This window comes from Oncorhynchus clarkii, chromosome 12, assembly GCF_045791955.1.
Source record: "Oncorhynchus clarkii lewisi isolate Uvic-CL-2024 chromosome 12, UVic_Ocla_1.0, whole genome shotgun sequence".
Lineage (NCBI taxonomy): Eukaryota > Metazoa > Chordata > Actinopteri > Salmoniformes > Salmonidae > Oncorhynchus > Oncorhynchus clarkii.
Genome location: NC_092158.1, coordinates 2,083,156 through 2,097,510, shown reverse-complemented (window position 1 = coordinate 2,097,510; position 14,355 = coordinate 2,083,156). Strand labels below are relative to the sequence as shown.

Sequence of the window (14,355 nt, the reverse complement as noted above, 5' to 3'; positions counted from 1 at the left end):
CCCATGGACACATCCCTGGTTCCCACGGATATCGATAGCCCGAGTTCCCACGGATAGAGATAGCCCTGGTTCCCACGGATAGAGTTAGCCCTCGTTCCCACGGATAGAGATAGCCCTGGTTCCCACGGATAGAGATAGCCCTGGTTCCCACAGATAGCGATAGCCCTGGTTCCCACAGATAGCGATAGCCCTGGTTCCCACGGATAGAGAAAGCCCTGGTTCCCACGGACACATCCCTGGTTCCCACGGATAGAGATAGCCCTGGTTCCTACGGATAGAGATAGCCCTGGTTCCCACGGATAGAGAGAGCCCTGGTTCCCACGGATAGAGATAGCCCTGGTTCCCACAGATAGCGATAGCCCTGGTTCTCACAGATAGAGATAGCCCTGGTTCCCACAGATAGAGATAGCCCTGGTTCCCACGGATACAGATAGCCCTGGTTCCCACAGATAGAGATAGCCCTGGTTCCCACAGATAGAGAGAGGCCTGGTTCCCACGGATACAGATAGCCCTGGTTCCCATGGACACAGCCCTGGTTCCCACGGATAGAGATAGCCCTGGTTCCCACAGATAGAGATAGCCCTGGTTCCCACGGAGAGCGATAGCCCTGGTTCCCATGGACACATCCCTGGTTCCCACGGATAGAGATAGCACTGGTTCCCACGGATAGCGATAGCCCTCATTCCCATGGATAGCGATAGCCCTGGTTCCCATGGATAGCGATAGCCCTCATTCCCATGGATAGCGATAGACCTGGTTCCCATGGATAGCAATAGCCTGGTTCCCATGGATAGCGACAGCCTGGTTCCCATGGACACATCCCTGGTTCCCACGGATATTGATAGCCCTAGTTCCCACAGATAGAGATAGCCCGGGTTCCCACGGATAGAGATAGCCCTGGTTCCCACGGATAGAGATAGCCCTGGTTCCCACGGACACATCCCTGATTCCCACGGATAGAGAAAGCCCTGGTTCCCACGGATAGAGATAGCCCTGATTCCCACGGATAGAGATAGCCCTGATTCCCACGGATAGAGATAGCCCTGGTTCCCACGGATAGAGAGAGCCCTGCTTCCCATGGATAGAGATAGCCCTGGTCCCCACGGATACGGATAGCCCTGGTTCCCACGGATAGAGATAGCCCTGGTTCCCACGGATAGAGATAGCCCTGGTTCCCACAGATAGAGATAGCCCTGGTTCCCACGGATAGCGATAGCCCTGGTTCCCACAGATAGAGATAGCCCTGGTTCCCACAGATAGAGACAGCCCTGGTTCCCACGGATAGAGATAGCCCTGGTTCCCACGAACACATCCCTGGTTCCCACGGATAGAGATAGCCCTGGTTCCCACGGATAGAGATAGCCCTGGTTCCCACGGATAGAGATAGCCCTGGTTCCCTCGGATAGAGATAGCCCTGGTTCCCACAGATAGAGAGAGCCCTGGTTCCCACGGATAGAGATAGCCCTGGTTCCCACGGACACATCCCTGGTTCCCACGGATAGAGATAGCCCTGGTTCCCACGGATAGAGATAGCCCTGGTTCCCACGGATAGAGATAGCCCTGGTTCCCACGGATAGAGATAGCCCTGATTCCCACGGATAGAGATAGCCCTGGTTCCCACAGATAAAGAGAGCCCTGGTTCCCACGGATAGAGATAGCCCTGGTTCCCACGGATAGAGAGAGCCCTGGTTCCCACGGATAGAGATAGCCCTGGTTCCCACAGATAGAGAGAGCCCTGGTTCCCACAGATAGAGAGAGCCCTGGTTCCCACAGATAGCGATAGCCCTGGTTCCCACGGATATCGATAGCCCTCATTCCCATGGATAGAGATAGCCCTGGTTCCCACAGATAGAGATAGCCCTGATTCCCACGGATAGAGATAGCCCTGATTCCCACGGATACCGATAGCCCTGGTTCCCACGGATAGAGATAGCCCTGGTTCCCACGGATAGAGATAGCCCTGGTTCCCACAGATAGAGATAGCCCTGGTTCCAACGGATAGCGATAGCCCCGGTTCCCACAGATAGAGATAGCCCTGGTTCCCACAGATAGAGACAGCCCTGGTTCCCACGGATAGAGATAGCCCTGGTTCCCACGGACACATCCCTGGTTCCCACGGATAGAGATAGCCCTGGTTCCCACGGATAGAGATAGCCCTGGTTCCCACGGATAGAGATAGCCCTGGTTCCCACAGATAGAGAGAGCCCTGGTTCCCACAGATAGCGATAGCCCTGGTTCCCACGGATATCGATAGCCCTCATTCCCATGGATAGAGATAGCCCTGGTTCCCACAGATAGAGAAAGCCCTGATTCCCACGGATAGAGATAGCCCTGATTCCCACGGATACCGATAGCCCTGGTTCCCACGGATAGAGATAGCCCTGGTTCCCACGGATAGAGATAGCCCTGGTTCCCACAGATAGAGATAGCCCTGGTTCCCACGGATAGCGATAGCCCCGGTTCCCACAGATAGAGACAGCCCTGGTTCCCACGGATAGAGATAGCCCTGGTTCCCACGGACACATCCCTGGTTCCCACGGATAGAGATAGCCCTGGTTCCCACGGATAGAGATAGCCCTGGTTCCCACGGATACAGATAGCCCTGGTTCCCACAGATAGAGATAGCCCTGGTTCCCACGGATAGAGAGAGCCCTGGTTCCCACGGATACAGATAGCCCTGGTTCCCATTGACACAGCCCTGGTTCCCACGGATAGAGATAGCCCTGGTTCCCACAGATAGAGATAGCCCTGGTTCCCACGGAGAGCGATAGCCCTGGTTCCCATGGACACATCCCTGGTTCCCACGGATAGAGATAGATCTGGTTCCCACAGATAGCGATAGCCCTGGTTCCCACGGATAATGATAGCCCTCATTCCCATGGATAGAGATAGCCCTGGTTCCCACAGATAGAGATAGCCCTGCTTCCCACGGTTAGAGATAGCCCTGATTCCCACGGATAGAGATAGCCCTGGTTCCCACGGATAGAGAGAGCCCTGCTTCCCATGTATAGAGATAGCCCTGGTTCCCACAGATACCGATAGCCCTGGTTCCCACGGATAGAGATAGCCCTGGTTCCCACGGATAGAGATAGCTCTGGTTCCCACAGATAGAGAGCCCTGGTTCCCACGGATAGAGATAGCCCTGGTTCCCACAGATAGAGAGAGCCCTGGTTCCCACGGATAGAGATAGCCCTGGTTCCCACGGATAGAGAGAGCCCTGGTTCCCACGGATAGAGAGAGCCCTGGTTCCCACGGATAGAGAGAGCCCTGGTTCCCACAGATAGAGAGAGCCCTGGTTCCCACAGATAGAGAGAGCCCTGGTTCCCACAGATAGAGAGAGCCCTGGTTCCCATGGACACAGCCCTGGTTCCCACAGATAGAGATAGCCCTGGTTCCCACAGATAGAGAGAGCCCTGGTTCACACGGATAGAGAGAGCCCTGGTTCCCACGGATAGCGATAGCCCTGGTTCCCATGGATAGCGATAGCCCTGGTTCCCACGGATACAGCCCTGGTTCCCACAGATAGAGATAGCCCTGGTTCCCACAGATAGAGAGAGCCCTGGTTCCCACAGATAGAGAGAGCCCTGGTTCACACGGATAGAGAGAGCCCTGGTTCCCACGGATAGCGATAGCCCTGGTTCCCATGGATAGCGATAGCCCTGGTTCCCACGGATACAGATAGCCCTGGTTCCCACGGATAGAGAGAGCCCTGGTTCCCACGGATAGAGATAGCCCTGGTTCCCATGGATACAGATAGCCCTGGTTCCCACGGATAGAGATAGCCCTGGTTCCCACAGATAGAGAGAGCCCTGGTTCCCACAGATAGAGATAGCCCTGGTTCCCACGGATAGAGATAGCCCTGGTTCCCACAGATAGAGAGAGCCCTGGTTCCCACAGATAGAGAGAGCCCTGGTTCCCACGGATAGAGATAGCCCTGGTTCCCACGGATACAGTTAGCCCGGGTTCCCACGGATAGAGATAGCCCTGGTTCCCACGGATAGAGATAGCCCTGGTTCCCACGGATACAGATAGCCCGGGTTCCCACGGATAGAGATAGCCCTGGTTCCCACGGATAGAGATAGCTCTGGTTCCCACGGATAACCTCTGTGATGTAGGATGTTAAATCTGAAATCACTTGAACCTGGGATGTCCCTCCTACCATTTAATTGGCTCTTCCAACTGTCCATCAACTCCTGGCTGAACCCTACACCACAGCCACTGACAAAGCACATATCTGCAATCCTTACATCGTAGTGCAGCAGGAGAGAATGGTTTCATCATTATAGCATATGTCTGCAATCCTTACATCGTAGTGCAGCAGGAGATAATGGGTTCAGGAAGTCAAGCTAGAAGTCACATGGGGGCAGATGTTTTGATCAAGAGAACTTTAGAAAATATACAAATTTACTCCAACACTAAACCCACAATTATGTGTTTTACAGTAATAAGGAATGTGAAATCTTAGCGTTAGGGGTTTTATAATTTGATTATACTATATTTAGAAAGTGTCTAAGTCATTTCAAGCCTTTTTCATACAGTTTTGTTGAATAGGAAATAAGTCAAATAAAATAGTTCCTTTTGTGTATCATATACTGCGTGCTGGATCTTGTGTCAGAAGGGACTGCACCTCAGGAGGGACTTACACCTCAGGAGGGACTACACCTCAGGAGGGACTACACCTCAGGAGGGACTACACCTCAGGAGGGACTACACCTCAGAAGGGACTTACACCTCAGGAGGGACTACACCTCAGGAGGGACTACACCTCAGAAGGGACTACACCTCAGGAGGGACTACACCTCAGAAGGGACTACACCTCAGAAGGGACTACACCTCAGGAGGGACTGCACCTCAGAAGGGACTACACCTCAGGAGGGACTACACCTCAGAAGGGACTACACCTCAGAAGGGACTACACCTCAGGAGGGACTACACCTCAGGAGGGACTACACCTCAGGAGGGACTACACCTCAGGAGGGACTACACCTCAGAAGGGACTACACCTCAGGAGGGACTACACCTCAGGAGGGACTACACCTCAGGAGGGACTACACCTCAGGAGGGACTACACCTCAGGAGGGACTACACCTCAGAAGGGACTACACCTTAGAAGGGACTACACCTCAGAAGGGACTGCACCTCAGGAGGGACTACACCTCAAAAGGGACTACACCTTAGAAGGGACTACACCTCAGAAGGGACTCAAATGATAGCGTGACCTCCAGGAGAAAGGACAATATGACCCTTCAGAGACAGTTATGCACAGGGAACAAACCCATCCTAGACCCCCCCCCCCCCCATCCCCAGAGCCTGTCATAGTGGAACATACCTGTCCAGACCCCCCCCCCCCCATCCCCAGAGCCTGTCATAGTGACACATACCTGTCCAGACCCCCCCCCCCATCCCCAGAGCCTGTCATAGTGACACATACCTGTCCAGACCCCCCCCCCCCCCCCCCTCATCCCCAGAGCCTGTCATAGTGAAACATACCTGTCCAGACCACCCCCCCCCCTCCCCAGAGCCTGTCATAGTGACACATACCTGTCCAGACCCCCCCCCCCCATCCCCAGAGCCTGTCACAGTGGAACATACCTGTCTAGTGCTGCTCCACAAACCAGCGTGACGTTGGACCCCAGCCTCCCATACTGAACATCTGAAACTAGACAAGACGTTAGAACTGTTAGATCTCTGTGTCTAAACAGTTCTACAATCATTAGTCTTGTACATATTTAGAGCCGACAGTCCTCAGCATTGTATATCTCTATGACCTAAAGTGGGTCATCTCTACACACAGCTTTCTGTTGTGTCTGCTGTTACATAGCAGCCATATATAAACACTTACAGTCCCCCCATAAGTCTTTGGCACAGTCAGGATTTGTAAACTACTGTTTGCAGCCGTATAGGTGCCTTCAGACAGTATTCATTCTGTTGTGTTACAGCCTGGATTCAAAATGTATTAAATCCTTATTGTTTCTCACCCAGCTATACTCAGTACCCCATAATGACAAAGTGAAAACATGTTTTCAGAAATGTTTGCAAATGTATTTAAAATTAAATACTTAAATATCTCATTTACATAAGACTTCACACCCGTAAGTTAATACATGTTAGAATCACATTTGGCAGCAATTACAGCTGTGAGTCTTTCTGGGTAAGTCTCTAAGAGCTTTTCACATCTGGATTGCACAATATTTACACATTATTCTTATTAAAATGATTCAAGCTCTGTCAAGTTGGTTGTACCATTGCTAGAGAAACATTTTCAAATCTTGCCATAGATTCTGAAACTGATTTAAGTCAAAACTGTAACTAGGCCACTCTGGAAAATTCAATGTTGTTTTGGTAAGCAACTCCAATGTATATTTGGTTATTGTCCTGCTGAAAGGTGAATTTGTCTCCCAGTATCTGTTGGAAAGCAGACTGAACCAGGTTTTCCTCAAGGATTTTGCCAGTGCTTGAACATGAATACGTGTTTGTTGTGTTGGATTTGCCCCAAACATAACACTTTGTATTCAGGACATAAAGGTTCTTTTGCAGTTTTACTTCAGTGCCTTCTTTCAAACAGGAGGGATGTTTTGGATACTTTTTGTCCTGTACAGGCATCCTTCTTTTCACTCTGTCATTTAGGTTTGTATTGTGGAGTAACTAAGATGTTGTTGATCCATCCTCAGTTTTCTCCTATCACAGCCATTAAACTCTGTAACTGTTTTAAAGTCCCCATTGGCCTCATGGTGAAATCCCTGAGCGGTTTCCTTCCTACTGAGTAGTGACTGGGTGTATTGATGCACTTCCTCATGCTAAAAGGGATTAAACCAGTTGAACTCTGAATGGTTGTTTTGGCCTTAAATAGGGACTGGTGAGTTTGGGGGGGGAGTGGCATATAATTTGAAAGCTACAGGCCTTGTATTTTTGGAAATCAAATTCCACTTGCTGCTGGCAAAGTAACAATAATATTTTTTAGGGGGGAAAAAATGTACTTTTTTTTATATATTTCTGCTTAATTTAACTTTTACTCCACTACTTTCCTAAAGAAAATAATGTACTTTTTACTCCATACATTTTGAATTCTTAACAGAACAGCAAATGGTTCAATTCATACACCCACCCAACATAACACGTTGTCAACCTTACTGCCTCTGATCTGGCGGACTCACTAAACACAAGTGTTGGAGTATGCCCCTGGCTGTCCTGTTACGTTCCCACTAGACAAACTCAAAAGGTCGCTCACAACAAAGGGAACTAACAAAGACAATCATTTACAACCAAACAAAACAGTAAGGGGTTCTGAAAGGCAGCCATGTGGCCCACTGAAAGTTGTTAAAGCCACTAGTAAGTGGTTCTGAAAGGCAGCCATGTGGCCCACTGAAAGTTGTTAAAGCCACTAGTAAGGGGTTCTGAAAGGCAGCCATGTGGCCCACTGAAAGTTGTTAAAGCCACTAGTAAGGGGTTCTGAAAGGCACCATGTGGCCCACTGAAAGTTGTCAAAGCCACTAGTAAGGGGTTCTGAAAGGCACCATGTGGCCCACTGAAAGTTGTTAAAGCCACTAGTAAGGGGTTCTGAAAGGCACCATGTGGCCCACTGAAAGTTGTTAAAGCCACTAGTGAGGGGTTCTGAAAGGCAGCCATGTGGCCCACTGAAAGTTGTTAAAGCCACTAGTAAGGGGTTCTGAAAGGCAGCCATGTGGCCCACTGAAAGTTGTCAAAGCCACTAGTAAGGGGTTCTGAAAGGCACCATGTGGCCCACTGAAAGTTGTTAAAGCCACTAGTGAGGGGTTCTGAAAGGCAGCCATGTGGCCCACTGAAAGTTGTTAAAGCCACTAGTAAGGGGTTCTGAAAGGCAGCCATGTGGCCCACTGAAAGTTGTCAAAGCCACTAGTAAGGGGTTCTGAAAGGCAGCCATGTGGCCCACTGAAAGTTGTTAAAGCCACTAGTAAGGGGTTCTGAAAGGCAGCCATGTGGCCCACTGAAAGTTGTTAAAGCCACTAGTAAGGGGTTCTGAAAGGCAGCCATGTGGCCCACTGAAAGTTGTTAAAGCCACTAGTAAGGGGTTCTGAAAGGCACCATGTGGCCCACTGAAAGTTGTCAAAGCCACTAGTAAGGGGTTCTGAAAGGCACCATGTGGCCCACTGAAAGTTGTTAAAGCCACTAGTAAGGGGTTCTGAAAGGCACCATGTGGCCCACTGAAAGTTGTTAAAGCCACTAGTGAGGGGTTCTGAAAGGCAGCCATGTGGCCCACTGAAAGTTGTTAAAGCCACTAGTAAGGGGTTCTGAAAGGCAGCCATGTGGCCCACTGAAAGTTGTCAAAGCCACTAGTAAGGGGTTCTGAAAGGCAGCCATGTGGCCCACTGAAAGTTGTTAAAGCCACTAGTAAGGGGTTCTGAAAGGCACCATGTGGCCCACTGAAAGTTGTCAAAGCCACTAGTAAGTGGTTCTAACAAACATCCACCATGGATAACCCACTAGGTTTGCCTCCCAAAAAGACAAACTAAAAATAAAAGCCCACAACAATTTAGGATAGAGAGTAAAAATAATATGGAGCAAAAACAAACAGGGGAAACACCAACAATCAGGCATTTTACAAACTTAAAAGGTTGAGCTGATGTGAAGTGTAGCTCTCCCCAAAATATCTCAAGCTTATCTGGAGCACTGGGCCAGCCACTCTTAAATATCACCTGGGCCAGCCACTCTTAAATATCACCTGGGCCAGCCACTCTTAAATATCACCTGGGCCAGCCACTCTTAAATATCACCTGGGCCAGCCACTCCTAAATATCACCTGGGCCAGCCACTCTTAAATATCACCTGGGCCAGCCACTCTTAAATATCACCTGGGCCAGCCACTCCTAAATATCACCTGGGCCAGCCACTCTTAAATATCATCTGGGCCAGCCACTCCTAAATATCACCTGAGCCAGCAACTCCTAAATATCACCTGGGCCAGCCACTCCTAAATATCACCTGAGCCAGCCACTCCTAAATATCACCTGGGCCAGCCACTCCTAAATATCATCTGGGCCAGCCACTCCTAAATATCACCTGGGCCAGCCACTCCTAAATATCATCTGGGCCAGCCACTCCTAAATATCACCTGAGCCAGCCACTCCTAAATATCATCTGGGCCAGCCACTCCTAAATATCACCTGGGCCAGCCACTCTTAAATATCATCTGGGCCAGCCACTCCTAAATATCACCTGAGCCAGCCACTCCTAAATATCACCTGGGCCAGCCACTCCTAAATATCATCTGGGGCAGCCACTCCTAAATATCACCTGAGCCAGCCACTCCTAAATATCATCTGGGCCAGCCACTCCTAAATATCACCTGGGCCAGCCACTCCTAAATATCATCTGGGCCAGCCACTGCTAAATATCACCTGAGCCAGCCACTCCTGAGCAAGCACTGGTGAAACCCCTTCCGACTAACAAGATGGACATGCCAGCACAGGTGTAACACATTAGTAATGAGGTGACGCCAATCTGTGCACCCTACGTTCAACGTGCAATCTCTAAATATAAACGGAGAAACCAAAACCTGTAGAAGTCTGTAAATCAAATAAAAAAAACAGAAAATGGTGTCGTCTGGTTTGCTTGGTAAGGAATGATATTGAGTACTTTTTCCACCACTGCATTTAGGACAGTTGAAGCCAGATATTTTTAGACTTTTACTCAAAATCTCAATTTTAATCCCAATCTTTAACACAACAATTTGTAAAAAAATTAAAAAAAACGTCACGGGGTGTGAATACTTCCTGAAGGCACTGTAAACATGATTAAAGTGACCAATGACTATGGGCAGCAGTCTCTAAGGTGCAGGGTAGAGTACCGGGTGGTAGCCGGTAGTAACAGTCTCTAAGGTGCAGGGTAGAGAACCGGGTGGTAGCCGGTAGTAACAGTCTCTAAGGTGCAGGGTAGAGTACTGGGTGGTAGCCGGTAGTAACAGTCTCTAAGGTGCAGGGTAGAGTACCGGGTGGTAGCCAGTAGTAATAGTCTCTAAGGTGCAGGGTAGAGTACCGGGTGGTAGCCGGTAGTAACAGTCTCTAAGGTGCAGGGTAGAGTACTGGGTGGTAGACGGTAGTAACAGTCTCTAAGGTGCAGGGTAGAGAACCGGGTGGTAGCCGGTAGTAACAGTCTCTAAGGTGCAGGGTAGAGTACTGGGTGGTAGCCGGTAGTAACAGTCTCTAAGGTGCAAGGTAGAGTACTGGGTGGTAGCCGGTAGTAACAGTCTCTAAGGTGCAAGGTAGAGTACCGGGTGGTAGCCGGTAGTAACAGTCTCTAAGGTGCAGGGGAGAGTACCGGGTGGTAGCCAGTAGTAACAGTCTCTAAGATGCATGGTATAGTACCGGGTGGTAGCCGGTAGTAACAGTCTCTAAGGTGCAGGGTAGAGTATCGGGGGGTAGCCGGTAGGAACAGGGACTACAGCTCTGTTATACATTATGGCTAATTCAGGGATGAGTCTGTCTTTACATCATTGGTCCATATCTTACATGGGAGCTGTAAGGGGTTAGGTTAGTGTCTCTTACCTTCATTGGTCCATATCTCTGACTGGGTGTTGACGGAGGATAGTGCGAGGAGGTGGCCAATGACTAGCAGACCACTGGGACATGACACAAGACAGGTCATCTGGAGAAAGAGAGTGAGAGTTAAGGGGTCAGGACATCATCGTACAGCAGACAACACTGGGTCAGGACATCTTCGTACAGCAGACAACGCTGGGTCAGGACATCATCGTACAGCAGACAACACTGGGTCAGGACATCATCGTACAGCAGACAACACTGGGTCAGGACATCATCGTACAGCAGACAACACTGGGTCAGGACATCATCGTACAGCAGACAACACTGGGTCAGGACATCATCGTACAGCAGACAACACTGGGTCAGGACATCATCGTACAGCAGACAACACTGGGTCAGGACATCATCGTACAGCAGACAACACTGGGTCAGGAGATCATCGTACAGCAGACAACACTGGGTCAGGGGTCAGGACATCATCGTACAGCAGACAACACTGGGTCAGGGGTCAGGACATCATCGTACAGCAGACAACACTGGGTCAGGGGTCAGGACATCATCGTACAGCAGACAACACTGGGTCAGGGGTCAGAACATCATCGTACAGCAGACAACACTGGGTCAGGGGTCAGGACATAATCGTACAGCAGACAACACTGGGTCAGGGGTCAGGACATCATCGTACAGCAGACAACACTGGGTCAGGGGTCAGGACATCATCGTACAGCAGACAACACTGGGTCAGGGGTCAGGACATCATCGTACAGCAGACAACACTGGGTCAGGGGTCAGGACATCATCGTACAGCAGACAACACTGGGTCAGGGGTCAGGACATCATCGTACAGCAGACAACACTGGGTCAGGGGTCAGGACATCATCGTACAGCAGACAACACTGGGTCAGGGGTCAGAACATCATCGTACAGCAGACAACACTGGGTCAGGGGTCAGGACATCATCGTACAGCAGACAACACTGGGTCAGGGGTCAGGACATCATCGTACAGCAGACAACACTGGGTCAGGGGTCAGGACATCATCGTACAGCAGACAACACTGGGTCAGGGGTCAGGACATCATCGTACAGCAGACAACACTGGGTCAGGGGTCAGGACATCATCGTACAGCAGACAACACTGGGTCAGGGGTCAGGACATCATCGTACGGCAGACAACACTGGGTCAGGGGTCAGGACATCCTCGTACAGCAGACAACACTGGGTCAGGGGTCAGGACATCATCGTACAGCAGACAACACTGGGTCAGGGGTCAGGACATCATCGTACAGCAGACAACACTGAATCAGGACATTATCCAGAAGTGAACACTACAGTCAGGAACATCATCCTATGCCATACAACACAGAGGACAGAATTATTCTGGGGAAAGTATTTCACTATTATTATTATTATGTTATTTCAACACTATTTTTTTATTTGACCTTTATTTAACTAGTCAAGTCAGTTAAGAACAAATTCTTATTTTCAATGACGGCCTAGGAACAGTGGGTTAACTGCCTTGTTCAGGGGCAGAACGACAGATTTTTACCTTGTGAGATCGGGGATTCGATCTTGCAACCTTTCGGTTACTAGTCCAACGCTCTCACCACTAGGCTACCTACCGCCCCACGAAAGCTATCATTATGTTATTTCGACACCACATCACATCGCCTGAAGGTGTTCTGGAAAGCTCTACAGCAGTAGTCATGATGTGGGAATACCATCAGAATAACATCTAAAATCTGCAGAGAACGGAATCACAGAATCCAGACAGTAGACATTAAAACCATGTAGCAGGAAATCAACTAAATGCATGGAACTTATTAGAAAATGGATTAATATGGAAAATATTTTCATATGACATTAACTAAATGCCTCAGTGATTCGTAGGAGGTGTAGGGAGGAGGTGTAGGGAGGAGGTGTACCACCCAGCTAACAGTCCAGCTATAGGGAGGAGGTGTACCACCCAGCTAACAGTCCAGCTATAGGGAGGAGGTGTAGGGAGGAGGTGTACCACCCAGCTAACAGTCCAGCTGTAGGGAGGAGGTGTAGGGAGGAGGTGTAGGGAAGAGGTGTACCACCCAGCTAACAGTCCAGCTATAGGGAGGAGGTGTAGGGAGGAGGTGTAGGGAAGAGGAGTACCACCCAGCTAACAGCCCAGCTATAGGGAGAATGTGTACCACCCAGCTAACAGTCCAGCTATAGGGAGGAGGTGTACCACCCAGCTAACAGTCCAGCTATAGGGAGGAGGTGTAGGGAGGAGGTGTAGGGAGGAGGTGTAGGGAGGAGGTGTTCCACCCAGCTAACAGTCCAGCTATAGGGAGGAGGTGTAGGGAGGAGGTGCTCCACCCAGCTAACAGTCCAGCTATAGGGAGGAGGTGTAGGGAAGAGGTGTACCACCCAGCTAACAGTCCAGCAATAGGGAGGAGGTGTAGGGAGGAGGTGTACCACCCAGCTAACAGTCCAGCTATAGGGAGGAGGTGTAGGGAGGAGGTGTAGGGAGGAGGTGTACCACCCAGCTAACAGTCCAGCTATAGGGAGGAGGTGTAGGGAGAAGGTGTACCACCCAGCTAACAGTCCAGCTATAGGGAGGAGGTGTAGGGAGGAGGTGTACCACCAGGCTAACAGTCCAGCTATAGGGAGGAGGTGTAGGGAGGAGGTGTACCACCAGGCTAACAGTCCAGCTATAGGGAGGAGGTGTAGGGAGGAGGTGTACCACCCAGCTAACAGTCCAGCTATAGGGAGGAGGTGTAGGGAGGAGGTGTACCACCCAGCTAACAGTCCAGCTATAGGGAGGAGGTGTAGGGAGGAGGTGTAGGGAGGAGGTGTACCACCCAGCTAACAGTCCAGCTATAGGGAGGAGGTGTAGGGAGGAGGTGTACCACCCAGCTAACAGCCCAGCTATAGGGAGGAGGTGTAGGGAGGAGGTGTACCACCCAGCTAACAGCCCAGCTATAGGGAGGAGGTGTAGGGAGGAGGTGTACCACCCAGCTAACAGTCCAGCTATAGGGAGGAGGTGTAAGGAGGAGGTGTACCACCCAGCTAACAGTCCAGCTGTAGGGAGGAGGTGTAGGGAGGTGGTGTAGGGAGGAGGTGTACCACCCAGCTAACAGTCCAGCTATAGGGAGGAGGTGTAGGGAGGAGGTGTAGGGAAGAGGTGTACCACCCAGCTAACAGTCCAGCTATAGGGAGGAGGTGTAGGGAGGAGGTGTACCACCCAGCTAACAGTCCAGCTATAGGGAGGAGGTGTAGGGAGGAGGTGTACCACCCAGCTAACAGCCCAGCTATAGGGAGGAGGTGTAGGGAGGAGGTGTACCACCCAGCTAACAGTCCAGCTATAGGGAGGAGGTGTAGGGAGGAGGTGTAGGGAAGAGGTGTACCACCCAGCTAACAGCCCAGCTATAGGGAGGAGGTGTAGGGAGGAGGTGTACCACCCAGCTAACAGTCCAGCTATAGGGCGGAGGTGTAGGGAGGAGGTGTACCACCAGGCTAACAGTCTAGCTATAGGGAGGAGGTGTAGGGAGGAGGTGTAGAGAGGAGGTGTACCATCCAGCTAACAGTCCAGCTATAGGGAGGAGGTGTAGGGAGGAGGTGTACCACCCAGCTAACAGTCCAGCTATAGGGAGGAGGTGTAGGGAGGAGGTGTACCACCCAGCTAACAGTCCAGCTATAGGGAGGAGGTGTAGGGAGGAGGTGTACCACCCAGCTAACAGCCCAGCTATAGGGAGGAGGTGTAGGGAGGAGGTGTACCACCCAGCTAACAGTCCAGCTATAGGGAGGAGGTGTAGGGAGGAGGTGTAGGGAGGAGGTGTACCACCAGGCTAACAGTCCAGCTATAGG

General features: G+C 50.7%; 1 protein-coding gene across 4 annotated transcripts in view; it reads right to left on the bottom strand.

Moving 5' to 3' along the window:
- LOC139422647 (interleukin-11 receptor subunit alpha-like) overlaps positions 1–14,355 on the bottom strand; it is a 121,096-nt gene that overhangs the window by 28,595 nt on the left and 78,146 nt on the right. For all 4 annotated transcript variants that reach the window (XM_071173802.1, XM_071173801.1, XM_071173800.1 and 1 more), the window contains exons 2-3: positions 10,521–10,620; positions 5,593–5,659 (exon numbers count right to left, since the gene is read on the bottom strand). In XM_071173802.1, coding sequence (XP_071029903.1) covers positions 5,593–5,659; positions 10,521–10,620 — 167 coding nt within the window. The remainder of the gene's footprint in view (positions 1–5,592; positions 5,660–10,520; positions 10,621–14,355) is intronic.